Source organism: Aspergillus flavus, chromosome 5 (genome assembly GCF_009017415.1).
Source record: "Aspergillus flavus chromosome 5, complete sequence".
NCBI classification, from domain to species: domain Eukaryota; kingdom Fungi; phylum Ascomycota; class Eurotiomycetes; order Eurotiales; family Aspergillaceae; genus Aspergillus; species Aspergillus flavus.
Window position 1 is genome coordinate 1,111,151 of NC_092408.1, and position 27,415 is coordinate 1,138,565.

The window sequence follows — 27,415 nt, forward strand, 5'->3', positions numbered from 1 at the left end:
GGCGGGTTCAGCTTCACGATCGATCGGACATTGGGGGGTATGTCAAAATGCCGTATATATATGTTCGCGGCGTCTACGGGCTGCTTTCGCGCTCCAGTAGACGAGGTTCATCATCCTTTACGTGTCAGGGACAACTTCGAAAATGGGCTGGTTCCCAACGAAACTAGACTCGGAAGAGTCCAAATGGCATTTTGACATTCTTATTCTTCTCGCTGTCATTGGCAGCTCCGCCACGCAAAAGCATATGCCCGCCATCACAGCCTCAGGCTTCGGTCTTTTTCCTCGTCTTTTGCCAGCACCCGAAACCCTTCTAGATACTAGTCGACTGTATCGTCTACCTTCAACTCAAAATGTCGACGTCGTTGGCGTACATTCTGGGACCGTTCTTACGGAACTAAACTACTTCGCCAATCTACTACACAAGATAGAAGACATCAAACCCTTCGAGTTCCGATCCTACGAAATTGATTACAACTACGATGACGAGGAAAAGGCAGAACCAAGCAAACTCCGCATCAAAACTAAATCCTTCCTTAACGTAATTACCATTTTGTCTATTTTCATGTCGGTGGGCCTCTTAGTCTTCGCCGGTGTAATCCATGACGGTGTAGCGCTGGTCGGGGTCGGCACCATGGCCCTGTCCACTAGTGCGGCCAGCCTTTCCGCATGGTGGTCTCCAGAGCTACCAGAGCCACCGAAACGGAGCGTGGGGACGAATCTGCCCCCTGCAGACGTTGTGATTCGCACTCGTGGAGGAGGGTTCATTGTGGTACGGGCCAATGAGAAAGTGGTCCGCGAACTGTACACGGGCATGGATTCCTGCAAGTATAATCTCCCGGACAAAGCGCGGCAGGCCTTCTTGGCTATGAGCACACTTCTCTTGATGACCTCGGTGATTATGTTCAGCAATAGCACCGAGAAGATGCAGATCGCCGTGGGTGCTGCGTACTTTATCTTGAACATCCTGTACTGGGGGTTAGCATTGTTGGTTGAACCCAGTGATGTCTGGGATACGAGCCGATATAAGAGGAAGACCCCAGAGCCTACCTTTGCTAAAACTTATACGCAAGTGTTATGGTTGGCCGTTTTGGAGACTAAGTCGATTGACTGGGTGAGAAGGGCAAATATTGCCCCGAAAACAGAAGCTTGGGACAAATGGCTACAGGAAGCATGCGAAAACGCTTTGAAAGAAAATGAGGACTGGCCGGCAGAGCGAAGGAAAGATGAAATAATTGCGGAGTATCTTCTGAAACTGCAGAACCAGAATGGTGTTCTTCCCCAGGATTGATGTCTTATTGTATAAGAGTGTTCTTTCTATACGATTTCTGCACTTGCGATACATACATATATTACTCGTCGTGATCAACTACTAGCGTAATTAGGAAAGTATGGTTTAAAAGTGAAATATTTTCATTACTTAGCCTACAAGACTACAAACTATATTTCTTTTCCATGGTGTGTGAAGTCTACACATAATCACCTCAGGGTTCTCTATACAACAATGCAAATGTAAAACTATATAGAATATTTGGCTTTTAAGCCTCTAGATGATCTTCTATTCAGAATAATATGTTTTAAAAGGCTATCCTAGCCTCCTAGGAAGTTAGTCGGTCGCAAGACGAGGAGCACGGCCGGGAGACACAGTAGAGTGGGCACGGGGCACCGAACACACCTAGAACGGAGTTCTAAAGTGGCGGAGCTTCCTCCATGCATGAGTTTATCCCTTCTATTGGCTGGCTAATATATTTCGCCCTCACCGCTGTGGGCCAGTAGCATAGCTTATCTTATGCGATATTCGGTAAAGATCTCTCTACCGAGCACAAGGCTGTGAGTAGAAAAGAACACGGGCTTTCGAATAGTCATGAGAGTGATTATCAACCATACCAGCTGTTCCCTGCTTTTATTCTGTTTTTCTTCTCCCACTTTCTGGGCCATCATATGCCAGGTCATCAGCGTGACGATCATTAGCCACCGAGGGGACTCCACTTGGCTTGGTATTGACTTGAGTCTGTCCCTGACTGGAGCCACCATTAGTTGAATTACGATATTTGTCGTCAGGTGAAAATAGTTCATGACCCACCATGACAGTATAAGGACAAAGTCAACATGATCTTTGCAAACACCTCACATCGGACTATTGTCAAGGGCGATTCATCTCATTTGAGGCTGGGCTTGCGTTTAGCGCGGGCGCACCGAGGCGGAGTTCAAAGGATAAATTCCATCCTACATAAACCCCTCTTCCCCCAAATGCGCTGGCTGACGGCCCAACTTCCTCCCTGACAGCCCTGCGCCACAGTCCGAAAACTCAGCCATGCCGAGAACGAATTTCCACTCGACGTTCGACTGCATTATCTCTTGGTTGCGCAGAGTCAAAAATTTCGATAATGGATCGGAATTAGCAGATATCATCCGTCGCGGCGAATTGGTCTCTTTGAGTGACGAACAAGCCGTGCACCTTTTGTACCTCCAGTTCCAGAACGAATTCGAACGGTTGAAGCGCGTCGATTATACACTTGAACAGGGCGACGGGGATCCTCTGAAGGGAAGTTTAGATGGGAAAGGCCTTACGCCGTCGCAGTTTCTTTTCGGTGAGGATTACGCCGAGATAAACCGAACGGTGGTTAACTTTCTGTCTCTAAAATGGCTTCTCGAGGATAACCATCAAGCGTTTACAGCGCATCAACCCAGTGCCGTGCAGCTGTCTATACCAACATTCAAAAGCTTTCGCGAGTTAGCGCGGAACATCCTGGGAACGACGGATGATATATTGGCCTTGGTTGTATCATTGATCCTGGGAGACGTGGGGAAAGATCCTCAATTAGAAGAGGATATTGAAAGGAAAGATGGCAGAAAGCCAAACCATGACGAGGTTCTGGCCAGGGCAATTCAGCTGCGTCGGTTTCGTAAACCGCTGGGCTTACTCACGAAGGATAAGCGGGCGGAGGTGCTTCTGGGGGTGCGGGTCGGAGCAAAGCTCAACATTCCACAACTGACACAAGGTGAGAACGTCCCGGGAAGTCTGGAGAGTATTCTCATGCTGCAAGGACAACCGCAGGCATTTAAGCTGAAGTACCTTGAGATTATGCTGGATGTCTCCGGGGCAGGGGCTCATGTTGACGCGCGTGGTGCTGTTCGCATGATTGAGCCGGTCTGCAAGTCCTTCTTGTCCGCCTACCCGGTGCTGGAGCAGGTCATTTCCAAAACGCTTTCAGTGCGTGACGCTTATAATACGGTCCTGCAAAATCGAGGTCAGCTACTGGCCGAGCAAGGCTTTCATGCATTATCCACAAATAACCCCAGCGACCGGGCCTTTCTCCGCCTTTGCGCAATGGGTAGAGTAGCGGATAAACATCTAGCGGAACTGTTTGAGAAAGCATTCACAGAGCTCCCGCAACCTACACAAGAAGAGCTCATTACTGGACTGAACGTCGACGGGTGCAATGGCGAAGACGCGGTAATCCTCTACTATATGCCCGCGATATTCGCAGAGGCTCTAAGGGTCACCCGTACTGCATCAGATGTAAAGAAAATCCAAGTTCTTCAGAGCCTCATGTCATTCATGGCACGAACATACAATGATACAAAGCCAGTTGATGGACATCCCGGCGTCATTCTTGAACGTGACGTGTCTGGGGCGAAGGACTATATACGAATGGACGGTTTCATCGACGATCCCACCATTTTGGATCAATGCGTTCCTCCAGTAGCGACGTATTAATGCAAGCCTCCTGCACTTTGCTTTGTCCCGAGAGACTCCCTAATGTTAAGGTTCAATCAGCATTGATCAGCCGTCATTCGAGATTAACGAGAAATGAACTCATGACTTTCGACTATTCTTACTCCAAACCTTGACGATTCGAACCTCGTGATCTACTGCCGCACGGAATAAGTTGTTCGTCAATTCTTATTCGACTTGCCTTATGGATATTTCTTTATAATGATGGCGCCGCACTTACTGTGAATGTGGCTTATGAGGGAGGCCGTTTCTGCTTCTTATTTCAAAAACGATATCAATGTTTATAGGTGCTCGGGAAGTACTTTGATCAATATGAAGAAATATTTACTCCTTTATCTGGTAGCGATAAGATAAGCTGTGGCGATAAGATAAGTGGTGATTAAATCTCAGGCAACAAGGTTTACTGCGTCGGGATCGCTCGGAATGGGCTTCCACTTTTGCACTTCACCATCACTCTTGTTGACCCTGTCATTCCGCACCACGATTGCCTGATCACCTCTCGGAATCATACAACCAATCCAAAAGGGCCTATTCTAGGATCTGATTGACTAAGATAATCTCTCTAGATCTCACCCATGCAGTCGGAATCTCCCACGCACAGCAACGTGACCTCGGAACCCCCTCGGAAAAAGCGAGCCAAATACACTCAGGTGGCTTGGTACGTCTCTCATCTTGCCGCAAAGCTACAGTGGAAGATATTTACTGATCAAATGCTCGCAGCAATGAATGCAAGCGGCGCAAATTAAAATGCAGCGGTGAGCCAACGTGTTCACGTTGCGCCCGTGATGGCGTGCCATGCATTTACACGCCTGGTACTTATGCGTTGAGTAACGGTGCGAGCTCAGTGGAGGAACCACACGATGACGGGTATGAGGGGCTTCATATCTGAGTTGGCCACTCCCAGTTGACCAGAATAGGGTATCTGCGAGGTTCCAATCAGTTGATCGCAAAATCGAGTCGCTTCAGCGTGAGATGCGGGCGATGGCTGCTCGATTGCGCGAGCTCGAATCGTCTTCGCCGAGTAACAGTAACGCGAACAATCCCACTCCGAGGCCGGCTTCGATTGTATCATCTCAAGCGGCGAATACTGGTCTACAGCGTATCATGAACCGGCCCATGTCACCATATCACGTTGGACCCACGAGTGCGGAGTTCGGTCTCACCGCGCGTCGGAAGCCCTCGGACGACGAGGATGAATTTGAGTCCACGGCTGCACCAAGTCCCGTTGCAGCGCCCAACGTGGATTTTGCAACCGATGATCCACTAGGAAATCTAGGGCAGACGGAAGCCCTTAGGCTGGTGACGGTCTATGAAAATACGGTGGGCTTGATGTATCCATGTGTCGATCTGGACAGTATGCGCGCGTACATTGTCGATTTCTTTCGAGATGACTCTCGTCAGATCCTGAGCTCGGAGGAACAGGATTGGTTTTTCGCACGCGATGTTGAGGTGCTGAAAATCATCTTGGCAATTGCCTTGCTGACTGAATCGCACGGGCGGAGTGAACGGGCGGCGGTGTTGGCTGAAAGTGTTGAGGATCGTTTTGCGACTCGCGTTAATATCCCTGAGGTTGACATGAAAGAGCTTCTTATATTGACATTGCTGGTGTGTAGCCCATCTGCTCTGTCCCTTTCACACATGGCTAACAGTAATCCTATCAAAGTCAATATTCCATTCATACCGGGACGATGAAGTCATTTCGTGGCGCTGCATTGGAATGGCGTGTCGGGGTTCAATGCAACTAGGCTTACACTGCCAGGAGACCTGGTATAGAACAGGAGGGGTGTTCCCAGGGGAGCTACAATGGACGTGGGCTAGCCGTCTATTTTGGTGTATCTACGTGCTGGATCGGAAATGGTCCTTTGGTACCGGCCTTCCATTCGCGATTCAAGACACAGACATGGACACCAACCTTCCCGAGCCGGGAACTGCCACACCTTACCTGACTTGTATGATCTCGTACGCGCGGCTCAGCGGCAAGATATGGGGACTTGTCGTTGGCTGGGGCAGTCGATCGCGTGCAGCGACATCGGATTACTGTTCTTACCTTGACTTCCAAGTCCAGCAATGGATTCAATCAATTCCACAGGAACTACGGTTTGACCCATCACGACAGTCATCGCCTGACTCGGTTCAGAACGATAACATGATGATGCTGCAAGTTCTCCTTGCACTGCAGGCGAACCAGCTTCGAATTCTAGTGTACCGCCAAAACTTGCTCAGTAGCGAGAGCATTGAGACAAATGTCTCCGGTGCATCTATCGCCGTCGAGACTGCGAAAAGTACGATCCACATGCTAGACTACTTCACTCGTGTTTCAGATATCTACTTTCAGCGTCCGGAGCCGTTCAATTACTTCCTAATTTCGGCGCTGGCCGCGCTCTTCCTCGCCGTGTTTCATGCACCAACTCGATTCAGTAATGTTTGTCGCGCGGAATTCTACGCCGCCGTCGACATGGTGAGGAAGTCTTCCACTCGGGCCAGAACCTCAAGACGACTGCAGAAAATCATTCGAAGTTTGAAGTTAATTAAGTTAAATGTCGGGAAATCGCCCTATAAGCACGGACAGCCGCCGGAAAACCTTGGCAAGGTACTATCTCGTTTCAGCCATGGGCAGCATGACTCGAATCAATCCACTTTGTCGCAGTCTCCGCTACTCCCGTCGCACCAGCACCAGCCATCCGGTATCCCGACTCCACAACCTTCCGCCTCCCTTTGGTCCGTGTCCTCTCCACCGGTCACCGCGCCAGTTAATTATGGAAACACCGACGAAAGCTGTGACGATTTGACCAGTTTCTTTGAGATGGCTGGAGGACTCTACTTCGATCCCAAGACGGGTCCCCCCGACGAGACTCTCACATCGGACGGCGCTAGTGCAGGGGGTGAAGGGGTTGACGCGTTTCACGCCGAGAACGAGGCGCTGACCCGTGTAATGGCTGGCCTGTTATAGATGAAGGTGGCGGTCTGAGAGTTGGCTTACCAAATAGTTCTTAGTGTAGTAAGTTTAACCCGGATCCTAAACCAGTCTAAGTATCCCTGCCATTGGTGGAACTAGTCTAATGCACGAGAGCCAAATAGTGTGAAGCTAATGCACCCCAATCCCGAGGTGTCTGCCTGAAGAATCCACTCGGGTAATTGCCCAAGCCCAGACGATCAGCAATCCCCGTGACTGGGGGTGTGTTCCATTACCATAATGGGCAAAACTCCTGAACGATTGCCAATACGGGCCAATCACAGATGTTCTACCTTGGCCTTCAGAAGACCCCAATGATGTAATTTCTCCGTCGCTGGGTGAGGCGTTCATGCTGGTGACTGGCTGACAGACCGTCTAAACGCGTGCCTCGGTCATTTCTTGGCTTAGTGGGGAGGGAGGGGTTATTCCATCACCCAGAAGATGCGGTCTACCCTCTCGTATATCATTCATATTGGACATATCAGCGGTTGACTTTCTCAGACGGGGCTTCGAGTGGAGCGCAAATGAAACATACAAACAATGGACTGTCTCCGCGTCACGACCGGTCACTTGTACAATGCATATAATGCATGTACTATAGATCACTACGTCTCAGCACCAACAACCGGGTCGGACATTACTGGAGGCACACGGAGGCCATACAGCGGAGGATTGCGTTCCTCGAATAGATGGTTTCGTTGATCTCCGGTGGAGTAAGGCACGTCTTTCAGGTAGACTGCGCGCACATACACACGGAGACAAATACAAGACTCTGAGTCTCTAGTATATATAGCACCATGCATCTCGTAGAGGAAACAAATCCTCAAGCCACCCATCTCTCTATCTTTGCTAACCATGTATCTCCAATCGTCTCTTGCATTAGTCCTTCTACGGGCTGCAGTCGTTCATGGTTACGCTAACCCGGGGGCTTGTTCTGGTGCCTGCAACATCCATGACCCTTCCTTGATCCAGAATGGCGACGGAACGTACTATCGGTTCTCAACAGGGAATAATATTTCCTTTGCTTCTGCTTCGTCCATTGAGGGTCCTTGGACAGCTCTGGGATCTGTATTACCTGGTGGATCCTCGATTGACAACTCGGGGAGATATGATCCTTGGGTGCGTATCTATTTTTATTATCATCCCTTAATTTGAGTTCTCTTATTCCCCTCGATCTTTGATCTTGTTTTGTAGTTTTTACCTTTACCTTTACCTTTTGCTTTTTTCTTTATTTTCCGCATTTTCGCTGGGGTCTTCAAACGATGTTGAAATGGACGGTCCATACTCATCTTCCCGCACTCACTAACAAGCATCATGCCGCTGACAACTCCTAGGCACCCGACGTGCAAAAGGTGGGTGACCTTTACTACCTCTACTACGCTGTGTCCAGCTTCGGTACCCAAGAGTCCGCCATCGGTCTCGCAACGTCCGAAACCATGGAGGAAGGTACCTGGACCGACAAGGGCTCGATCGTTACATCCACAACGGGTGACCAATACAACGCCATCGACGCGAACCTGCTAGTAGACGGCTCCGCCAACTACCTGACATTTGGATCCTTCTGGCAGGACATTTTCCAAGTTACACTGAATGGAGATGCCACGTCTTCGACGTCAACGCCGGTTAACGTTGCTTTCGATCCGGCTACTACACATCCAGTCGAGGGTGCTTATCTCTACAAATATGGAGATTATTACTACCTGTTTTACTCATGGGGAACGTGCTGTGGGTATGATACCAGTAGACCCGCTGAAGGGGAGGAGTATAAAATCAAGGTTTGTCGGTCGAGTACGCCGACTGGAAACTTTGTGAGTGCCTCCTTTTCTTTTTTACTCTTGCCATTCTGAAGACGATCGGCTAATAATGTAGGTTGATGCGAGCGGTGTTGCGTGCACGGATGGCGGTGGTACCGTCGTTCTTGAGAGCCATGATAATGTCTATGGACCTGGTGGACAGTATGTTGCAACAATCTCTACTTGAGTTCATATTTACTAACCTTTGTAGGGGTGTCTACACCGACCCGAACCTTGGCCCTGTGCTTTACTATCACTACGTTGATACCACCATCGGATATGCTGACTCCCAGAAGTTATTTGGATGGAACGCGATCGATTTCTCGAGCGGATGGCCTTCTGTTTAAGAAGCTACCTTTTCCGGTGGCGAGAAGAACTTTGTACATATTTCAGCTTTTTGTGGAGAATATATCTCAATAACAGAGAAAACTGGTCGGTTGATCTTCTTAATTCGGCTATCTTTCATCCCACTGTACAAGTTTGGCTTATCCAGAGCAAAACATTCCAGTATCTGCACGATTTCAACATTTAACACTCATGATACATATCTTATGCGACTGAGCCAAAACTTTCAAATTTTACTATCGCACCTCAAGGGACACAGACCCATCGGATAGACGGCACAGCAACACAAAGATCTTCAGTGATAGAAACCCATCACCTCCTTCATCCCAAAAATCGTGTCAAGCTACCCCTTATAGATACTCGCGCTCACGGCCAAGTACCGAGGGCGCTATTAATAGTAAGTAGCCCGTGCGATCATCGGATTACATGGATCTTCGGCGCTGTGACTTAGTGCGTCACAGCTTACTTTCCACACGGGACATGGACGGAACCTCGCGATACTCATGTGTGGGTTATAACATTTTTTGATTCTGGTGTAATGAGAAGTGGGAGATGTGCTTTTGTGTCCCCTGCGATAGGCGGTGATAGTCGTTGTGATGATCTGTTGCGCTGCGTAATGGGTTGGTGATCGTGGGCTCGGTTCCTTGAGTTCCGTTAGTGGTTCTCATTTTCTTTTCTTCTTTATAGCTATGTTGTAGTATATAGATATCATTTCCCTAACATGGTATGGATATGTTTTATCTCATCTACGGCCATAAAGCATCATTCCTCGAACGCGGCCTTGTTAAATCTATACGTGTTTTGCTGCGGTCGCACAACTTTAAATATTGCATTTACCTCGGAATAATTATCGGTATAATGGAAATACGTGTATATTCTCCCTCATATAAGAGGTACCAAGGTTATGTTAGGTTACGGGTAAGTCAAAGTGATATAGTCGCCATGGTATTGCTGAGTGATAAGATAGGATAACATCCTACATATCAACAAAACACTAAAAACAAGGCATTCAATCTGAAGGACAATATTTGTAAACAGATGCTGAGGAAACGTGAGACATGAACGAGACGGCGGGTGGGAGGCAGGTATGTCATATGACAGAGAAAGCATCGTATGGCGGATGTATACCCGCTATAGCTGACGATGGACGACAGATGTTCGAATTGCTATAGGGCAATAATTGTTTGAGTTTGCCAAGTGGACCGCTCTCGACTCTGTCTCGACAACTTTATTCTGTGCAAGCATTGATTTCGAAACCTTAATATACAGTATAGAAAGCTTTTAGCAAAATATGCCAGGATCTAGGTCGGTGATAGATTTCCTAACTGACGACACGACTTTTATGCTTAAGTACCGTCGTGTGCATACATCTATGATTCTCAAAGAGAAAGAGAAATAACAAAAAATGGAAGAGTAATATAAATATCTGGAGACACGCTCCTGAGCTCTTGCAGCTTACGCGATTTCTTATTTACATTTCTCATATCAGTCTCTATTATATTAGACAGAAAGCTATGGATATTACTACCAATGAACTTGACTGTGACAGCTATGTGAAACTCGATGCTTTCACTAGGAAGACCTATCGAGACGTTTATCCAGCAATTGACCCCACCCGCCCCGAGCTCTCCCAGGCTGGAAAGGTGATTGTTATCACTGGCGGTAGCCGTGGCCTTGGACGATCGGTATGTCCTGCTTCTAGAACCTATAACGAGGAAGTGGATTTCCATTTTCGTTAACACCCTTTTCAGTCCTTTGCTGCATCATTCGCTCGTGCCAATGCAGATGCTATCGTCCTCTTGGCACGATCCTCTATCAATTTGGCTCAGACTGAGAAGCTCATTAAAGATATTAATCCCTCGACATACGTGTTGACAATCGCCCTTGATATCTGTGACGAGGCAAAAGTCAAGGACACCTTTGATAAAATTAAAGATCGGTTTGGCATTCCCCATGTCCTTATCAACAATGCAGGTGTACTTCCTGCGCAGGGAACAATTACGGATCAGAATTCTAGTCAATGGTGGGAGACCCATGTAAGTCATTCCCCTTGTTAACATATCTCTCCCAGCTCTTTAAAAGATAATGGCGCCATGGAGTATCAGGACCATGATGAATACTAGCTAAATATGCTTTCAAAGGAGGTTAACGTCCGAGGAACATATAATGTCACCAAAGCATTTTTGCGAATGACAGGACCAAATCCAGCAAACCCAACAACTATTATCAATGTGACTTCAGCCGCAGGTCATATTGTCGCCCAAGGGATGAGTGCTTACTGCCTTACGAAACTAGCTATTACTCAGTTCACTGCGTTTCTCAAAAATGAGTACCCCAGAATCACGTCTGTTAGCCTCCACCCAGGTATGGTCCTCACAGATATGGGCTCCAGTGTCTTGTGGTTAGAGCCTTTCATGAGAGACACTGCTGGGTTATCAGGTGGTACGGCAGTGTGGCTTTCAACTGGAGACAAAGCCTTCCTCTCTGGCAGATATGTAGCAGCGAACTGGGATGTAGCCGAGTTGGAGATGAGGAAGGAGGAGATTATTCGGGATAACCTGTTGACAGTATGTCTTAGAGGGAGGTTTGGAGAAATGGTAGCTAGGTAGTTTTTGTGCAGGTTGGCCCATAATTACAGGGTTGAAGAGGGTCCAGAGGAACCTACTCGCCGCATAGTACTGGAGTTTATCTAAAGTTATCCTACCATCTCATTGTCTATTGTTATCTTATTCACATTTCGTATTCATTATTTCCCCGCTTGTGAGATATAAGCGCCAATCTCCCTGGTCTGGTAAGTAATATAATCTCTCTATTATATGTACTAATGTCTGTCAAGATTCTGTCCAATACTAATATACAGAACACGTGGGGGTAAGTGTGAAGGATTATACGCCTCTTTACTATAGACCGAGAGAGCCATATATAGCTACACACGCACCGATGAAATGTCCTATGGAAGAGAATGAATACTGATCTGAGATGCCTCGGCAACCTTAGGCTTGGCACTTTCCATTTAAAGGGGTTCAACCACGACGTTGAACTGAGTTGAACCCCTTTTCTCCTCTCTACCCCGGGCCTCATGGCAGTTCGACACCTCAACATGGAAGTCAATTTTTATCCAACTTGGCCAAAGGTTTCGTACGAGAAATTACCCAGTGTCTCTGATCTGCAGAATGGTCTAGCCTGTGACAGTATAATCCGATGTAGATAATGTCGTCGTCGTAAAAGCTATGCAAACACTCGAACAAGCACGGTTAATATATATTCACAAGCTATAAACGTGGACCAGTCGATTGGATATCCAGCTTCATCCATGTCAGATGTCCAACGTCCAGAGATTATCATTTAATCTCAGAATGATTGTGTAATATTCATCTGTTCTAACACCCTGTTTTAGGATACTTGTCATGGCAAGAGGGCATGGTTCTGATTAGGTGCCTGAACCATGCGTTTTCCAGCACCTAGCCAACTTCCCACCTTGCAATTGACTTGTCAGGCAAATAAACCGCCATTAGATCTAGTAGAAAATCTTCATATTAGAAGCTCTAGAGACATTTATCAGGCGAGGCGGAGTGAATGCTGGGTGTCGGCCTTCGCCGGTCTTCGGGTACAAGACAGTCACGAGAATTTCTCGGCCGAGGGAACTTAATCAGAAACCATGGAATTGGGTATTTAGTATCAACTTTACTCCAACACACCTGCGAAACCACGAAAGTAATAGATTTGTCTTCAAAAACCCTCAGTTGGATAATACTTCCTCGCCCACAATTGAATAATCGCGCAGAATTCGATTCTTCAGAATGAAAGACAGTGACTCACGTCCTCATTCAGGACCTCAACGCAAAAGCCTCTTAAAGTACACAGCAGGTTGGCGGAGAATCGTCAGCAACTTTAGTCCATCGTGTGTTGAATTTTCATCGCCGCAGCAGCAAAGGAACAGTGACTAACGATGCAATAGATGGTTTTCCACAACAATGGGGACAGGCATGGCCGGAATCTTGTTCCATCTTATGCCTTTCGAGCATGCCGCGCTGCAGTACATAGCCATAGCCTTTTTTGTTCTGAATGCCTTGTTGTTCCTCACCGTGCTCGGCATGTCAATTCTCCGCTATACTCTCTATCCTGAAATCTGGAAGGTCATGATACAAGACCCAGTTAACTCGTTATTCCTGGCAACTTGTCCCATGGGCTTTGCCACCTTGATCGAGTTGTGGGTGTTTATTTGCGTACCACAGTGGGGAGACTGGGCGAAGACAACGGCCTGGGGGCTGTGGATTATCGATGCGGTCGCAGCTGCGGCGGTCACGGCATCACTCTCATTTATTCTGTAAGTCTGTTCAATATTCTAAAGATTGCCTGCTAACAATATGCAGTATATCGCAACATTACGTCACATCGTTAGAGCGAATAACCGCACTGCAATTGTTGCCGATCGCTGCCACAATCGTGGCGTCCGGGGTTGGAGCCGAGATCGCGGATATTTTGCCAAACGCGCAGCACGCCATGGGAACGGTGATCGTATCCTATGTGCTGTGGGGCATGTCTACGCCAATGGCCATGATAATCCTGGTGATCTATTACCAGCGTTTGGCGGTCCACAAGCTTCCATCAAGGGAAACTATCGTGAGTTGCTTTCTGCCACTGGGGCCACTTGGCTTTGGGGGTTTTAGGTTAGTGCAAGCCACAATACGACCTTGAGAAAATGAGTCTGACGCCGAGGTAGTATCCTATACCTGGGCAAGGTGGCGCGACAGCTCCTCGACGAATCCAACGCAATCGACCCACTTGTCGGCCATATCGCATACGTCCTCGGTCTCTTGCTGTCTCTGTTGATGTGGTCTTTCGGGCTGATTTGGCTCGTTTTCGCGCTCGCTACCATCTACTATCGATCACCGTTTCCTTTCAACATGGGTTGGTGGGGATTCACGTTTCCTCTCGGAGTATATGCGGCCAATACTATCCTTTTGGGGAAGGAAATGAATTTAATGTTTTTTAAGGTTTGCGGGACGGTAAGTTGCCGCAGACAATTTTGAAAGACCATGGAAAGGAAAGGGGGCTGACAGGAGACAGATACTAAGCAGCGCGATGATATTATTGTGGCTGGTGGTTGCCACCCGTACCGTGCACGGAGCCTGGCATGGGGTTTTATTCCATGCGCCGTGCCTGCAAAACTTGAAAGAAAAGCTCGAAGATAGTCAGGATGATGCGACGAATGATGAAGCATAGACCAAGCGCCTCAGAACTTTGTTCTGGCTGAGACCCTGATTCTGGCCGATTAATTCAATCGTAAGCAATCATGTCTTCGAGAGCAACTTCTTGTTTTACTCATAGTCTACAGAATCGACGCCAATTCTGCAGCGCATCACATGGGATACGGGCTATGCCAGGGGCTCACCAATCATATCGGGCCTTTGAGGATTGAATTCCGGCTAGTATGCAGTATCGGTTACGAAGGGCCAATCCGCAGTAGATACAGACGCCATCTTCCTTCCAGAATTATCCCGGCAGCCTCGTATGAACACCCAACCAGGCATTAATAGGCGAAACGATGCCGCCTCACTTCCTATGGTCAGATTGTAACCCACATGACTTTGTTGGACGATAAGCTGGAGCCGTCTTGCGGCTGAAGTCTTGGGAGTACCTATAGAATCCGGGGTTCCCGCCCGATTGATCCCGTCTCTTCATTCCTTCAATCGCGATCTATTGAGTGGCAACCATGGTAGGTAAATGCAAAGTACTGTTGTATATAGTTGTTGCTAAATAGAGAAGGATACAACAGACTACGAGTTTCCATTCTTAGAAGAAGTCTACACTCCTTCGGAGCAACCTAAAATCGAGTAAGTACCTGTCAAGTCGTCCTGATGACTTGAATACATAATGACCGTGTAGTTTTGTTTTCGTACACGGTCTCAATCCTCGCGGTCGAGTCGACCATGCGTTTGAAACATGGACACATCAGAACGGAACCTTCTGGCCGCGGGATTACCTCCCTCAAGATATCCCACAGGCGCGAGTTTTCGTCTATGGCTATAATTCATACGTCACAAACCCCCAGGTTATGTCGAATGCGAGTGTGAAAGATCATGCGAATACATTACTGAACTTGCTCGACCTTGAGCGGAGTCCACAGGTGGTACGTGGTTTGCCTTTGCTCAAGTTCGAGACAAGGCTGACGCTACGCAGAATGCGCGGCCTCCGAAGATCATCTTTATCGGACATAGTTTAGGTGGATTGGTGATAAAACAGGTACGTTGGCCAGTTGGATCACGGCATGATCCGGAATAGACATAATCGGATAGTCAGTCGCTAGTAGACTCGGCGCTAACATCTCATCAATAGGCTTTATTGAATGCGCAAGAGGATCCCAAGTATACTTCCATCCGCACGGGCACGTACGGTCTTGTTTTCTTCGGTACTCCACACCACGGTACCAAAGGTGTTGAGTTGGGAAAGATTGCAGCCAAGGTCGCCAAGTTCGTGTCCAAGGGGCATGCCAGTAACGACCTCCTCGATTGCCTGGAACACAACTCCTTATTCACAAGACAGATGAGTAGCCGATTCTGTCACCAGCTGGAAGACTATCGAGTGATCAGTTTCATCGAAGGAAAGGAGGTCCTACTGGGAGGGTCAGGCCCAGCTTCTATTAGCCACGTGAGTACTTAAACCATATTTTTTTTTTAACTTGAAGATCAGTATACTAGGACGTACGGAGCTAACGGTCGCAGTTGGTGGTAGACGAAGAGTCTGCTATCCTTGGACTCCCTGGTAACCGCGAGACACGTCTCAAGCTAGATGCAGATCACTCTCAGATGTGCAAGGTCGGCACACGAGGGGCCATGTACAAACTCATCAAGGGCAATATTAAACAGATAGCCGACCAGCTACTTGTGACGGAACAGGGTTATATTACCCAGCCGTCGCCATCTCCACGCGCGGGACCACCATTGCCGCCGCGACATACCAACAGTAGCGCTCCGTATCCTCCTCCGAACATAACTTCGCAGGCGGCGACACAGAGGGTCATCGGGACACTATACCATCCTTTCGACAATGATCCACGGTCGATCGAAGCGGCGGAGTACAAGAATAACTGGAAGTGGGATGACGCACGGAGGGTGGAGTATACCATCTTCCAGGAGCACCTGCGCACTCTGGGTGCAGACCACCATAGCACATTGCAGGTCGGCTACAATCTGGCGGAAATCGACCTCGAGTCGGGATATCTCGGTAAAGCGGCCGAATGGTGCCAATGGGTGTCCAACAACAGTCAGCGCGTACTCGACAAGCGTCATCCACTAACGATGAGAGCGGAAAGCTTGATGGGAGAGATCCTTGTCTCCCAGGGCAAGCAACAGGAAGGAGAGTCCGTGTGTGCCAATGTCCTCGCCCGGCAGCAGATGACGATCGGAGAAGACGATATCGACACGCTGGAAACACGCCGTCGACTGGCGAACGCATATAGCTCCGTCGAGCGACGAGAGGAGGGCATTGCCACCGCCGAAAAGCGTACTGAATCCCTCAAGCGATTGCTGGGTGAGAATCATATCAAGACATACGCCGCGGTGCTTGACACTATCGAGTTGATAGTAGCCAAACTCTCAAGCAGCAACGAGGCGATGGCTATAGCCCGGTTTCACACGGGTACGGAAGACATAGTCAATGTGGTCCAAGAGGCATCCCGGGAGATGAACAACTTACTGGGCCCTCGTCACCCACTTTCCATTCGAAGTCTCCGGCTGCTTGGTGCATGCCAGATCTTTACTTCGGGCGGACTTACAGAGCCATCGGAAACGCTACGACGAGCGCTCGCCACCGCTGAAGAAAACCTCGGTTCAGACAACCCCGAAACCATTCAAATCGTGGTTTACATGGGTTTAATGTACGCCAAACAGAGCAACCCATATAGTTACTTAGTCTCCCAGCAAAACCTCGAGCTGGCTATGCCTTGGTTCCGACGATATCTGGACTGGGCCAAAAGCAGGGATATCTTGAGTAGTCCCGATCCCCAGGCGATCTTGGGCATGATAGCCAATATGTACATGGGCAAGAGGGATTATCAACAGGCACAGAATTACTACGAGCAGCTCGTCACTGCATGTCAGAAGGGGAACATCCCGGTTCCAGCCGACGTGCAAAACATGCTACAGCTGTGTCGGATGAACACCAGATTGATGTCGCCTTACACATCTTCATCGGGATTTGAATCACTTCTCTCCTCCTTTAAACGATTATAGGTGAATTCCATAATACACAACCTGTTGTTTTCATTATGCATGCATAGCCAGTAGTATAATACATTTCGCTGTCTCAATCATGACTGTCATAACGAATTCTCTCTAGTTGGAGATCTTGGAGGGCACATGTTTTCTACACCATGCATCGTCAGTTGTACGTCTCATATAAAGAGGCATTGGAAGAATAGCAGCACATACCCAGTAGCACTCTCGAACTTGTTCCTCGCGGAATCAGTGATGCGTTCATTCGTCTGTCGCACCTTCGAGTTATGAGGGTCGACCTTGCCATGGCCGTACTTGGTCTCGAGGGAGTCGAGGCCTGTTTCTCGTCAATATATGTACTGTACTCTCCATTGTGAATGATGGAAAAGGGTATACTTACCCTTGTCAACATAGTCTTCATTCTGGGCACCACCAGCACCACCGTGCTTGTGTCCACCACCGAGCTTCGAGGCAAGCTTGTCCATTTTGATGTGGGTTGTTGGTTTTGATATTTGGTACAAGAAATAGTTTATCTTCGTATGGGATATCAAAGTGCAAGAGAATGCTATGAGAAATTCGAGTCAAAGCATCTCAACCTCCCATATTTATAAGTAAACAAACGTCGGATCCAAGCGACATGATTGATATTAATGATATCATCCGTGGTAGATCAGTGATGTTGACTAGTTTCTATTCTTGTATCCTTTGTTCAGTCGAGATCTGGGCGCAAGTTGATTTCGGAAGTGATAGTCGCCACTTGAGATGGGCATTGGATGAAGTCTACAGGGCTGCGTCGGGGGCTTGATTGAGTTGCGTAATGTGGAACCTGTCTGGCAAGATATCGGGTATATTTAGTCGGGGTTATCATTATGATGGGCGATGATGTTTCCAGGGCTGGATGTTTTGGCAATGATGTCATAGGGTGGATAGGGCTGGTTGGCCGAAAAGGGAAATTGATTGTCCATCGCGAAGACTCCGGTTAAAACATGTACTACAAAGTAGGTTTCGTAGTGATACTACATGGTTAACCTGCGGAATATTCTGTATTTTGAGGATAAAAACACTATATGCAAATAATGGCTTCGACGTTCTGTCCAGATATATTCGCACCATGCGACCGAATATATATTGAGTGAAGGAGTGACATTGAGACTGACCTTGGACGACATCATTTCCTTTATTAGACATGACCATGTTCAAGTTACCTCTCTATTACTAATAGAATAAGAATTAGGGGTACAAAGCACGCATGGTCATGCTTGACTAAGAATATTTGCGTACTACGTATTGACACTTAACATCTCCCGACCTCCAACGAGTTACAACCACAGGTAGTATAAGAAGTATAACGACTCCACGGAAGGGCTTCCGGTTTTACCCCTTCAGGTCTGGATATGGGAGTAGTATGACCTTCTTATTTGTTTATTTTTCCTTCCGCGCCCCTTCCTAGCGTGCTGCTTTCAGGCAGTTATTTACACTGTTCGCTCAACACACCAGATCTCAAGCACACCTGTTGACCTATTTCCTTTCACAGCAGGTTTTCAGCTAACATGAAGCTGGAATCCACATACTTTGGATCCAAAGCCAGACAATGACAACTGATTATACAAGAGATGGACGAGATGGACGTTACTTTCTAAACTTCACACCCCTTATCCCCACACAGCGATAATGTATTCCACGACCTTGACCACGCCTTATCTCGAAACACGCCAATCATCTTGATCTTGATATGTGGCTAGTCCAGAACGATTTCCAACGCCCTATGTCTTTGAACACGTCGGACAATTCTGACATGTTCTTGAGTCGCCCCAGTTACTATGAGTGGGGTCAATTCACAATAATAAATGAATTCACTTCACACTCCCTCTGACATGCTTGAGGAGACAATAGGGGGTTATTCTCAAAGGTTGGATGTCAACATATAGTGAATGGGCATGGCCTGACATTGTATTCAATGTATGAAACCACCAATCGAGCGGAGAGAGCTTGACCAGCAAGAACGAACAAATGTGTTCCTTCCCCTTTGGAGTAGACAGCCTGCACATAGTTTGCCTTGCACAAAAAGCATGCCCGATTGCCCACCGTCTCTCGATTCCCAGCGACTACATGGGAAACTGTCCATCCCCTCTATCTTTAGACCATCTGCTAAACCAACATCTCATTCTCACGTCGTTTACAATCTGTCTTGCGCTCCCGTCTCCTTGAACTCTAGATCAAGCTTTCCCCATCACATAGGATCACATTTCTGAGGTCGCTGTCTGGACAGCCTGGTTTGATATCCTTGTAGTAGCTACGATTAATACCGAACTTCTCAAGCAAGACCATTTACCTCTTTTTATAAATAGCAAACGCTAGAACAGAAGGTGCGACATCTGGAAATCCGTGATTTCAAACACTAATAGTATTAGTGATGTGCGACTTGCTCTGTGAGCATTATAGGGGCCGACATGGCTGTGGCCATATGTACGTTTACGGCGTTCAACGGTGCAGTACTTCTTTTATGCGTCCTGACCAAGCTCGCTGTGTGCCCCCGAGTGGAAGGCTTCGCGACCTTCCGCGAGTTGTCGACGTCGAAGATGATTATAAGGATGGCCAGTGTCGAGTGTGTCTTGGTCAGACTCCTCCCAGCTCTGAGGGTTCCGAGCTTGGCTGGGTTATATAAATAGCAAGACTAAGGTTGAGAGCATATCACCCAGTCGCGTCTTGTTGTCAAAGGCAACACCTTTTCCCACATATGCTTTAGTACCCAAGGATGCAACACCAATACCTAATACCCCGGTTACTTTATACTTGAGATTGTCAAGACTGAATTTGTCAATCATGTCTATGCTTGGCCTCACTGTGTTCCACATGCAGCAGTTATCTGGATGTTACCTATCAGCGATCCAATAAATGAAAACACCCTAGGCAGTGCGAAGATTTGTGCAACTCCTGTACATGGACTTGGATGAATCTGGCCCTTAGTCGACGAATAGGGATCTGCTTATATCCCACATGACCTTATCCCTTGCACATATGTAGTCTAACATACCTTGGTCTATATTGGTTGAAGTGTTGGACGGTAAAACAAAGGAGATGGCCCAAGGGGCTGAGTTGATGCAACCCTCATCATAGTGCCCAACGAAGGAGCTAAACATGGATGGACATGGCGTTCTGTGTCTTGAGATAGTTGTATCTCCTGGTGTTACCTGCGATGATCATTTTGGACGTGCCGAGGTATCCCTTACATTAGGCGATGGGTTATAGATGACATGGCACCACGCTGGCAGTTCTTTCCCTCTCACATTGAAGTACAGTAGCATCAATACGATGCAAGGCTATAAGCACGAAATATACACCAGATCCTTCCAGCGGAGAGCTATCATCGTGTCCAACTACAGCATGGCATATCGCTATGAAAGAACTGAGTGAATTCTCGCTCCTGACCAGGTGTTGACAACGCAGCTTACGCATAGGAGACATGTCCCTACGTAACACATCGATGACTGCAGTTACAACGCCTTAGCTCAAGCCACAGCACTCTCCAATCCAACTAAGCCAGCCTCGCGATTTTGGAGTCTCCGCCACAGTTCCCAGTTTTTCATCGACCATAACATATTCCTCTTCCTCCTCCGGGTCATCGCGATAATACTTGTATCGCACCGCAGCGACCGAGACAATATCCAGACTAAAGTCTCCCTCCTGTATCCCGAAGAAACTATACACAGTCAATACTACACACCCCATTTCAGTTAACCAAAAGCCACATACCTGCGCATCATGAAACTAATCTGCTTCACCCCAGTCAAATCCAACGGCCTAGCATCCACTTGCTCCTTCCCCCGATACGTAGGCTTAAAATCAGCCCACTTGATAAAAACCCTCTTCTCCCCATGCGCATGAAAATCATACTCCCAGCTCAGGGTACTCTCCAATCTTCCATCCGGCCGCTTAGGCGCAGTCTCATCCTTAAGCGTAATGGTATACAACTTATCATCCCCACGAGCAATATGCAATTCCAACCCGTCGTAGCCAGAAAGATCCCAGCTCCTATCTTCGCCTGTGGTCCGCTGCGAGGCAAATCCAGCTCCGCCGAGCGTGGTGATATCGAGGTTTCCGTGGAATCGGGCGACGAGAGAAGCGGGGGAACAGCTCATGTGGGAGTGCGAGGATCCGCCACGGACGCGGTCGTCAGTGGAGGTCCAGTCTGAGGAGTGCCATGCTCTTTTTCTTGTCAGTGGATTATACAACAAACGATTGAGGGTATTATAGAACTTACCTGGGGCCCCCGAAAAGGGGTAGTCTTGCTACTTTTGAGTCCATTTTGATGATTTGATGGTGTTTGAAGTGGCACTTCGGGAGGTTCCGATGGGATGCGGAGTAGGTCTGAGCTTGGTCCTGTGACGTCAGGTGCTGATTGGCGCTAGTCTGTATCGGGAATTAGCCCGATTGGGAAGGATTGAAGTTAGGGTCTTTTGTCTTTATGTAGCAAAGCTTAGTGAATATCGGAGTATACATGGTTTATTCTGAAGTACTATGTATACTATAGGGCATTAAGGGATGCAAATCTGAGTCTGAATTCATGAACTGTGCATCTCCTGCGTACAATAAGGTACGTCGATGACATAGACGATATCAAGCTAAATAATCCTAAAGGAACGGATATACCAAACCTAGAATCAATACAAGACGTCGATAGCATAGTACGCGGATATAATGGGTAGATTATGTTCCATCACGCTTATCTCACCAGGGTTTGGGATACGGGATTTGTAGGTTATTACGCCCTACGCCTCAAGAGTACGTACGCCCTTTCGGCCATTCCCTTATGTGTTTTTACATTAATTCGGTCATGAACTGGCATCCAGCGGAAAAAGGAGAGAATTATAAAGACGATATCTGACTGACACTTTTGTCTACGTATGATGTATCCTTGACTAGGGATTAAAAAACATTATATTGTGCAAAATGCCGTTGGAGTTGCAATTTGGACACTAAGACCAGCGCCACTAAGAAATACCTAGTCCTAAACACGCACCATCAAAACATATCCAAACTTATACAACGTTGTGGTTAATCATAGACTGCACCGCATCCATAACACTCTTCCCCAAGTCAATAAACTTTCACTGACCCTCATTCGTCCCCTTCGACAAGACATCCAAGCTAACCCGCATATCCCATCCCGTAGGATGCACACCATGCGGTAGAACCTGGTCCGGCTTACCCTCCGGGACCTGTTCCCTCAGTGCTGGGAAATGCTTTCGAATGAGGTTCACAACCAACTGTGGTGTAATTAGGCCCGAGATGAGCAGGATTCGCTTACCACGGGCAGCAGGATTGGTCAAGGCGTCAACGTGGCTTCTGACGACGTGGCGAACATCGACCTGACACATATTAGTTCCTTCCTGAAAATCAAACTAAATAGGTCAAGTTGAATGTACAAAGTGATAAAATGGAAACCGCACATCCTCGACTTTCGAGTTCGTCCCATCGATAAAAGTTCGCGATCGTGAAATGATTAGTCTCGTTGATTGATCTCGGGCCGGAAATTGGATGAATCATGGGTCCGGTAATGATGTCTGGGTTGATCACGACTAGATCGAATACAGGATTGTTGGTCTTCATGAACTTCCAAGCTGCGTCTTCGGCTTAGGTTTTAGAGAGGTTGTAGCCTAGAATGGTGCCCTGGCGCTCGATAGCCTGTTCCGCAGTGACCTAGATTATATAAGGGTTTGGTCTAAGGTTGAGATGGAACAAGGCTGACATACTGGATTCCAATCCTCTTCAGTGTAAGGGCGTCCTTCGCGACTCATATCCTCGAAGGAGTTCAGGACGGAAACTGCACTCCCTAGCAGAACGAACCGTTTGAGTGATGTTCCTCCTTGGCGATGGGCGCTCTCCAGTATCTGCGTTGTCCTAGAGTTTATCAGACATTCTGTCTCCATTACGAGAAGTTAGAAAGACAATCTCTTACCATATCACTGCAGGCTCAATCATCTCCTTCTGGATATCCTTGACATTAATGTTCAGGGGAGGCGCTGTGTGAATAATATAGATGAAAGGCACTGTGACCTCCTCAAAAAGGGCATTAAATGATCCGACACAATCACGAAGTTGATCCTGCCCTTCCACGAGAGGTGGGCTTTGATGATATCGTCCGCCTTTTGCTGCGAGCGCACGGTGGCAGTCACGGCGTATCCACGCTATCTCAATTAACCTGTCTAATCCGTACATTCGCGAGGAAGAAGATATACCTCAAGTAAGATAGCCAGGATGTGGGAGGCCACAGATCCGTTTGCGCCGGTCAGTAGTACATGTTGACCACTTCCTAGATGTGACATATTGCGTATAGGTATGGGATATCAGAAGTCCTTGGCGACTAATAGGCGGCCCTTTCGTGAGAGATCTACGGACTTTCAAGTATATAGGGTTGAATTGGTCATGCGTTACCTAGCTCTCTCCCCGTCGTGCCGAGAGAATGAATTTATGCGCAGTTTAAGGTGCTAAGGTTCAATCCCGTCAAATCCCGAGCACTGAATGCTGACGTAGTTCTAGGGATCTCGAACGTGGTACAGCTTTGGTGGCTGACACTGATTGGAAAACAAGCACAGAGTACGTGGGCTATGCTCTGGGGCGTAGGGCGCGACGTTCGAAAGCCCGGACACATCCTGTCTATTCCAACGCCTGAGCGAAAAACCACCAATTCAGTTCGTTATTCTTCAGTTCATTGTTGTTTAAATGCACCTTTCCTGTTAGATTATAGATGTACCGCGTCAAGCTAGATATTACTACACGGAATCACGCTAACAAACAGGGTACTCGCAATGTAGGTCGCGCAAGAGCGCACCTTACAAACAGCTAAATCAATAAAGATACTATCCGTGTGAGGAATCAATAGTACGTATAAGGCTAACAAGCTACATATCTACTTACAGAACCTAAGTCCTCTCCGAGCTCCAACAGTGAAGGCAGGCACGAGCACTTGAAAGCCGTGCTTCTAACTCGTCCTATGCTTCAGTATAATATAGCCATCCTAATCGCCCGGTATTTAACCTGTTATAAGATAAGACAATGGTGGGATGCATCTAAGACAGATGCGAGCAAGAAAAAGAAAGGACAAGAACAAAGAGAGAGACAAAGGGAGAAACGAGAGAGAAAGAAATTCCAAGTGGCCTTTTCCAACAACCTTTGAATGATGCCATTTCCATCGGGCAATTGATCCCATGAGCCGTTTGTATCCCGCGGTTGACATTCCCCATTATTGCATAAGAACCTGTATTAAGATATGCACAGCACAGGTCCAGCCAACACAGCAATATGACCAACTACATGAAGTAGGGAGTAGCCATGAAAATAGCATTCGCAACATGTCTATCAAACTGGCGTTAGCGAATTCACATTGCACATTCTATGGGCAGGCAAAAGGAACGCAGAAAGAGCAAAGATGGCCTTCAATAGACACTTTTCGAGTGATGTACATACCATCATTACTCATATGTGAGAGCTCCCATCACCCCCATCCAATGTAAATGTCCTTATGATGGACATTGCCTATATTATCAGATAGTGGCCAGCCAACAATATATATAGTATGACCCCCCAGCTAAATAGCTGCCTCCATGACCATTATAGTAGTTAATCTCTGACACAGGAGGCACCGCGGAATAAGTAAAAGGCAGCGCGGGATACGCTGAAGGCTGCACGGAATATGCTGAAGGTTGTGCAAGATACATTGAAGGCTGCGCGGGATACGCAGGAGGCTGCACGGGATTGGGAGGAGGCCAATATGGCGGAACGGTCGCTTGAGCAGCCCTTCGGTCAACGTTTGGCCCACGGCCATTTGCTCCAGGTCGATTGCGGTAGCGGTCCATATACAATGTAAAGCACTCATGAGCTAGGCAACCAATACAAGCACGAAAGCATCTTCCAGAACATAATTTTGCCCATTTGCCACGCACTTGACCGCAGCGGAAATGGGAGTAATGGAGGAGATGGAGGCAGCGACTGCAGGCGAAGTACTTCTCGTATCTACAGAGGTTAGCCTCATAGCTATGGAGTAACGTAAATTCATTGCACCGACGGAGACTTACCCGGGCCATGTTTCTTTGTCACAAAGATACCGTCTTCTCAGTAGTATTGTGGAGGGAGGTTGTGTAGGGATAAAGATTCGAAAGTATTTGTTTGTCTGCGAAAGTGATAATGTGGAGGGATAGTCAAGCTTGTTGATTATTAACCGTTGCAACTCTCTCGGCAGATCAAGGAGTGGAGAGGCTGGTGATTCTGTCATTGCGCGATAAGAGAACGTTCACTAGAACGAGGATTCTGACGAGGTTTTGTCGGTTTATATACTAAGATTAGCGAAAGTTATAAAGAAAGGTGTCAGTTTTGCCTGTTGATATCCGTATCTATGAATGTAGTAATATGTTATAACCTAGGTAAAGTGTCAAGACTTCCAACGGTTTCGGGGGCAAAGCAAAGATGAGGCGGATGAATAGGCGGAGGGCAGTGACTCGAAAGTGAAGCCTTGAGAGGGAAATGGCCATACTCGTTCTTTCCGTTAGAACGCGAATGACCATTTGATGATTAGACAATGTCACTCATGCCTCATGACATTTCAAAGATCAGTCCTTGGCTTCGTCTGATAATAGCCTGCCATTTTTCCACTCTGATAAGGCAGACTTATGGCGAGTAACCCAGTTAATGATATGTCTGTATAGCCCGTTATCCAGGAGACAGGAATCACTGATCTAGTGCAAACTTGGGGAACTGCTAAAGGCACTAAGGTCTAGCTATCTGTGTCTGTACGATGAATCAAACATTCCGGATAATACTGACGCCTCCAGCAAAATACAAATTGAGATTATCCCGATGCCAATGAACGCCTGAAAGCAAATTAGATTGCACCACAGTCAGTCCCTTTCACGTCTAAGGCCCTCGTGGAGGTCCGTAGAGACGCCAATGTTTCTCCATCCATCGTCTACTATCAGCACCTGGTAGCGATCCGCCCATGCTGAAGCAATACCGGATAAGCCTGCGTGTTTCGCGTCCGGTTCTCGTTATGGAGTTAGGTAGATCGGGGCCGCTAATACTAGGGAAGTTTGGTTGCCCAGGGCCATCGAAGTAGAGTAATTTATCTTCCCAGAAGTCATCCAAACGGAGATACTGCAGCTTTGTCATGTTTAATGATAAATATTCAAATATTGATTGAAAGGTACCAGAGTCGAGCCGTATCTGTTCCATAGTCAGGCTGCGGAGGCGTGGGCGACGGAGGAAACAGTGCAGCTTCTGCTCGGAAGTATGGATTCCTTGCAGTGTGCAATACTTCAAGCGCCCAATAGGACAGGAGTCCGCGATTCGATCGAAAAAATGCTGCTCTTCCTTCTGTGCCTGGGTCAAACTAAAAATGTCCAGGTTGTACCAGTGCAGGTGGAGAGATTCGAGCTTCGGGCACATGTTCAATAAGCAGGTTATAGCCTGGGTGTTGCCTCGACCAATCGTAGGAGGAAGCATTTGGACTTTCTCCTGTCTCTTCGATTGCTGATGCGACAGGCTTAGTGATATAGCCTTGATGTTTTTCAATGATTCAGACATGTTCACTCTCTTCAACACTTTTGCGATCTCACCACATGCCAGGCTGCAGCGGTCTATACTGCTAAATATGTCGATTTCTTTCACGTGTAGTTTGCTCCTGCCAAGTCCTACCATAGTGACCCGAAAAAGCTTCGCTGCAGCCTCCCATATGCTTTTCCAACAACCTCGGCGATTTGTTTCTGTGTTGATTGTGAGAGTCAGTGATTCCAGAAGGCCATGTCCAGTGTTGACGCGCAGCTGCGTCAAAGCCCATTGTAGAAGGGTCACAGCTCGTTGCTCAGCTATAGTCTGGCCATCGCCCACTGGCACGTCTGTCACCGTCAAGTGCTGGAGGTAACACCCCAGCCATTCCTTTTGTGTCACGGTAACAAAGGCCTGGAGATGTTCCTCTGTTAACTGTATCTTCTTTCGGTTGAAGTTGTGCCTAAACGAGATTAGGGATGTTTTGTTGGATATAGCTCGTGAAGTTAGTCGGAGATTACACCTGTCATGTAAGTTAAGGAAAGACACTAAGTTCTCCATCAACTCCACTGGGAGAGTAACAAGCGTTGCATAGTCCATGATTGTGCCACTTCTTGTATATCACGGACCATGGAAGTATATGTCTTGGTGAGATGACGTGATGCTTGAGCACAAGAGAAGTTGCGATTTAAAAGAGAAGAGATAAAGAAGGGAGGGGTAGAAGTACATTCTCAAACGAACCAATTATCTGCTCCAGTGTCTGGGCTGCTCATATGTTGGCTGAATACAAGACATCGCTATGGACACCGCACGTGATGGCGCCACTGTGAATATC

General features: G+C 47.5%; 11 protein-coding genes across 11 annotated transcripts; 6 read left to right on the plus strand and 5 right to left on the minus strand.

Moving 5' to 3' along the window:
* Positions 1-142: 142 nt before the first annotated feature.
* F9C07_6562 (uncharacterized protein) lies at positions 143-1,288 on the plus strand (the record flags this gene model as incomplete). The annotated part of the gene is made up of 1 exon (XM_041286271.1): positions 143-1,288. The coding sequence occupies one exon, from the start codon at positions 143-145 to the stop codon at positions 1,286-1,288; it is 1,146 nt and encodes a 381-aa protein (XP_041147367.1).
* Positions 1,289-2,251: 963 nt separating this feature from the next.
* F9C07_2284580 (uncharacterized protein) lies at positions 2,252-4,073 on the plus strand. The gene has a single exon (XM_071510705.1). It carries the CDS (start codon positions 2,312-2,314, stop codon positions 3,716-3,718), a length of 1,407 nt encoding a protein of 468 aa, XP_071364320.1. The 5' UTR covers positions 2,252-2,311; the 3' UTR covers positions 3,719-4,073.
* Positions 4,074-4,311: 238 nt separating this feature from the next.
* F9C07_2072875 (fungal-specific transcription factor domain protein) lies at positions 4,312-6,686 on the plus strand (the record flags this gene model as incomplete). The annotated part of the gene is made up of 5 exons (XM_071508783.1): positions 4,312-4,394; positions 4,457-4,603; positions 4,654-5,341; positions 5,400-6,194; positions 6,414-6,686. The coding sequence occupies 5 exons, from the start codon at positions 4,312-4,314 to the stop codon at positions 6,684-6,686; spliced, it is 1,986 nt and encodes a 661-aa protein (XP_071364321.1).
* An 858-nt stretch (positions 6,687-7,544) lies between these two features.
* F9C07_6559 (putative arabinan endo-1,5-alpha-L-arabinosidase A) lies at positions 7,545-8,829 on the plus strand (the record flags this gene model as incomplete). The annotated part of the gene is made up of 4 exons (XM_041286273.1): positions 7,545-7,808; positions 8,024-8,497; positions 8,559-8,644; positions 8,694-8,829. 4 exons carry the CDS (start codon positions 7,545-7,547, stop codon positions 8,827-8,829), a joined length of 960 nt encoding a protein of 319 aa, XP_041147369.1.
* Positions 8,830-10,341: 1,512 nt separating this feature from the next.
* On the plus strand, positions 10,342-14,053 carry F9C07_2203772 (C4-dicarboxylate transporter/malic acid transport protein; the record flags this gene model as incomplete). The annotated part of the gene is made up of 7 exons (XM_041292721.2): positions 10,342-10,512; positions 10,579-10,801; positions 12,659-12,728; positions 12,786-13,154; positions 13,201-13,497; positions 13,551-13,836; positions 13,898-14,053. 7 exons carry the CDS (start codon positions 10,342-10,344, stop codon positions 14,051-14,053), a joined length of 1,572 nt encoding a protein of 523 aa, XP_041147371.2.
* Positions 14,054-14,165: 112 nt separating this feature from the next.
* On the plus strand, positions 14,166-17,061 carry F9C07_2092793 (Alpha/Beta hydrolase protein; the record flags this gene model as incomplete). Its single annotated transcript, XM_041292722.2, has 6 exons — positions 14,166-14,546; positions 14,597-14,664; positions 14,717-14,960; positions 15,011-15,073; positions 15,167-15,478; positions 15,553-17,061. The coding sequence occupies exons 1-6, from the start codon at positions 14,544-14,546 to the stop codon at positions 17,059-17,061; spliced, it is 2,199 nt and encodes a 732-aa protein (XP_041147372.2). The 5' UTR covers positions 14,166-14,543.
* A 102-nt stretch (positions 17,062-17,163) lies between these two features.
* F9C07_6555 (uncharacterized protein) lies at positions 17,164-17,528 on the minus strand (the record flags this gene model as incomplete). The annotated part of the gene is made up of 3 exons (XM_041286279.1): positions 17,164-17,194; positions 17,260-17,380; positions 17,444-17,528. 3 exons carry the CDS (start codon positions 17,526-17,528, stop codon positions 17,164-17,166), a joined length of 237 nt encoding a protein of 78 aa, XP_041147373.1.
* Positions 17,529-20,547: 3,019 nt separating this feature from the next.
* On the minus strand, positions 20,548-21,348 carry F9C07_6554 (complex I intermediate-associated protein 30-domain-containing protein; the record flags this gene model as incomplete). Its single annotated transcript, XM_041292710.2, has 3 exons — positions 20,548-20,743; positions 20,797-21,249; positions 21,305-21,348. 3 exons carry the CDS (start codon positions 21,346-21,348, stop codon positions 20,548-20,550), a joined length of 693 nt encoding a protein of 230 aa, XP_041147374.2.
* Positions 21,349-22,082: 734 nt separating this feature from the next.
* Positions 22,083-23,369, minus strand: F9C07_2203774 (NAD dependent epimerase/dehydratase; the record flags this gene model as incomplete). Its single annotated transcript, XM_071509569.1, has 7 exons — positions 22,083-22,128; positions 22,156-22,412; positions 22,489-22,676; positions 22,793-22,944; positions 23,003-23,103; positions 23,133-23,231; positions 23,283-23,369. The coding sequence occupies 7 exons, from the start codon at positions 23,367-23,369 to the stop codon at positions 22,083-22,085; spliced, it is 930 nt and encodes a 309-aa protein (XP_071364322.1).
* A 1,009-nt stretch (positions 23,370-24,378) lies between these two features.
* On the minus strand, positions 24,379-25,870 carry F9C07_1636530 (uncharacterized protein). The gene is made up of 3 exons (XM_071508272.1): positions 25,119-25,870; positions 24,511-25,056; positions 24,379-24,399 (listed from the first exon to the last, which is right to left on the minus strand). The coding sequence occupies exons 1-2, from the start codon at positions 25,313-25,315 to the stop codon at positions 24,588-24,590; spliced, it is 666 nt and encodes a 221-aa protein (XP_071364323.1). The 5' UTR covers positions 25,316-25,870; the 3' UTR covers positions 24,379-24,399; positions 24,511-24,587.
* An 83-nt stretch (positions 25,871-25,953) lies between these two features.
* F9C07_2203775 (uncharacterized protein) lies at positions 25,954-27,180 on the minus strand (the record flags this gene model as incomplete). The annotated part of the gene is made up of 2 exons (XM_041286283.1): positions 25,954-27,043; positions 27,104-27,180. 2 exons carry the CDS (start codon positions 27,178-27,180, stop codon positions 25,954-25,956), a joined length of 1,167 nt encoding a protein of 388 aa, XP_041147376.1.
* Positions 27,181-27,415: the final 235 nt, after the last annotated feature.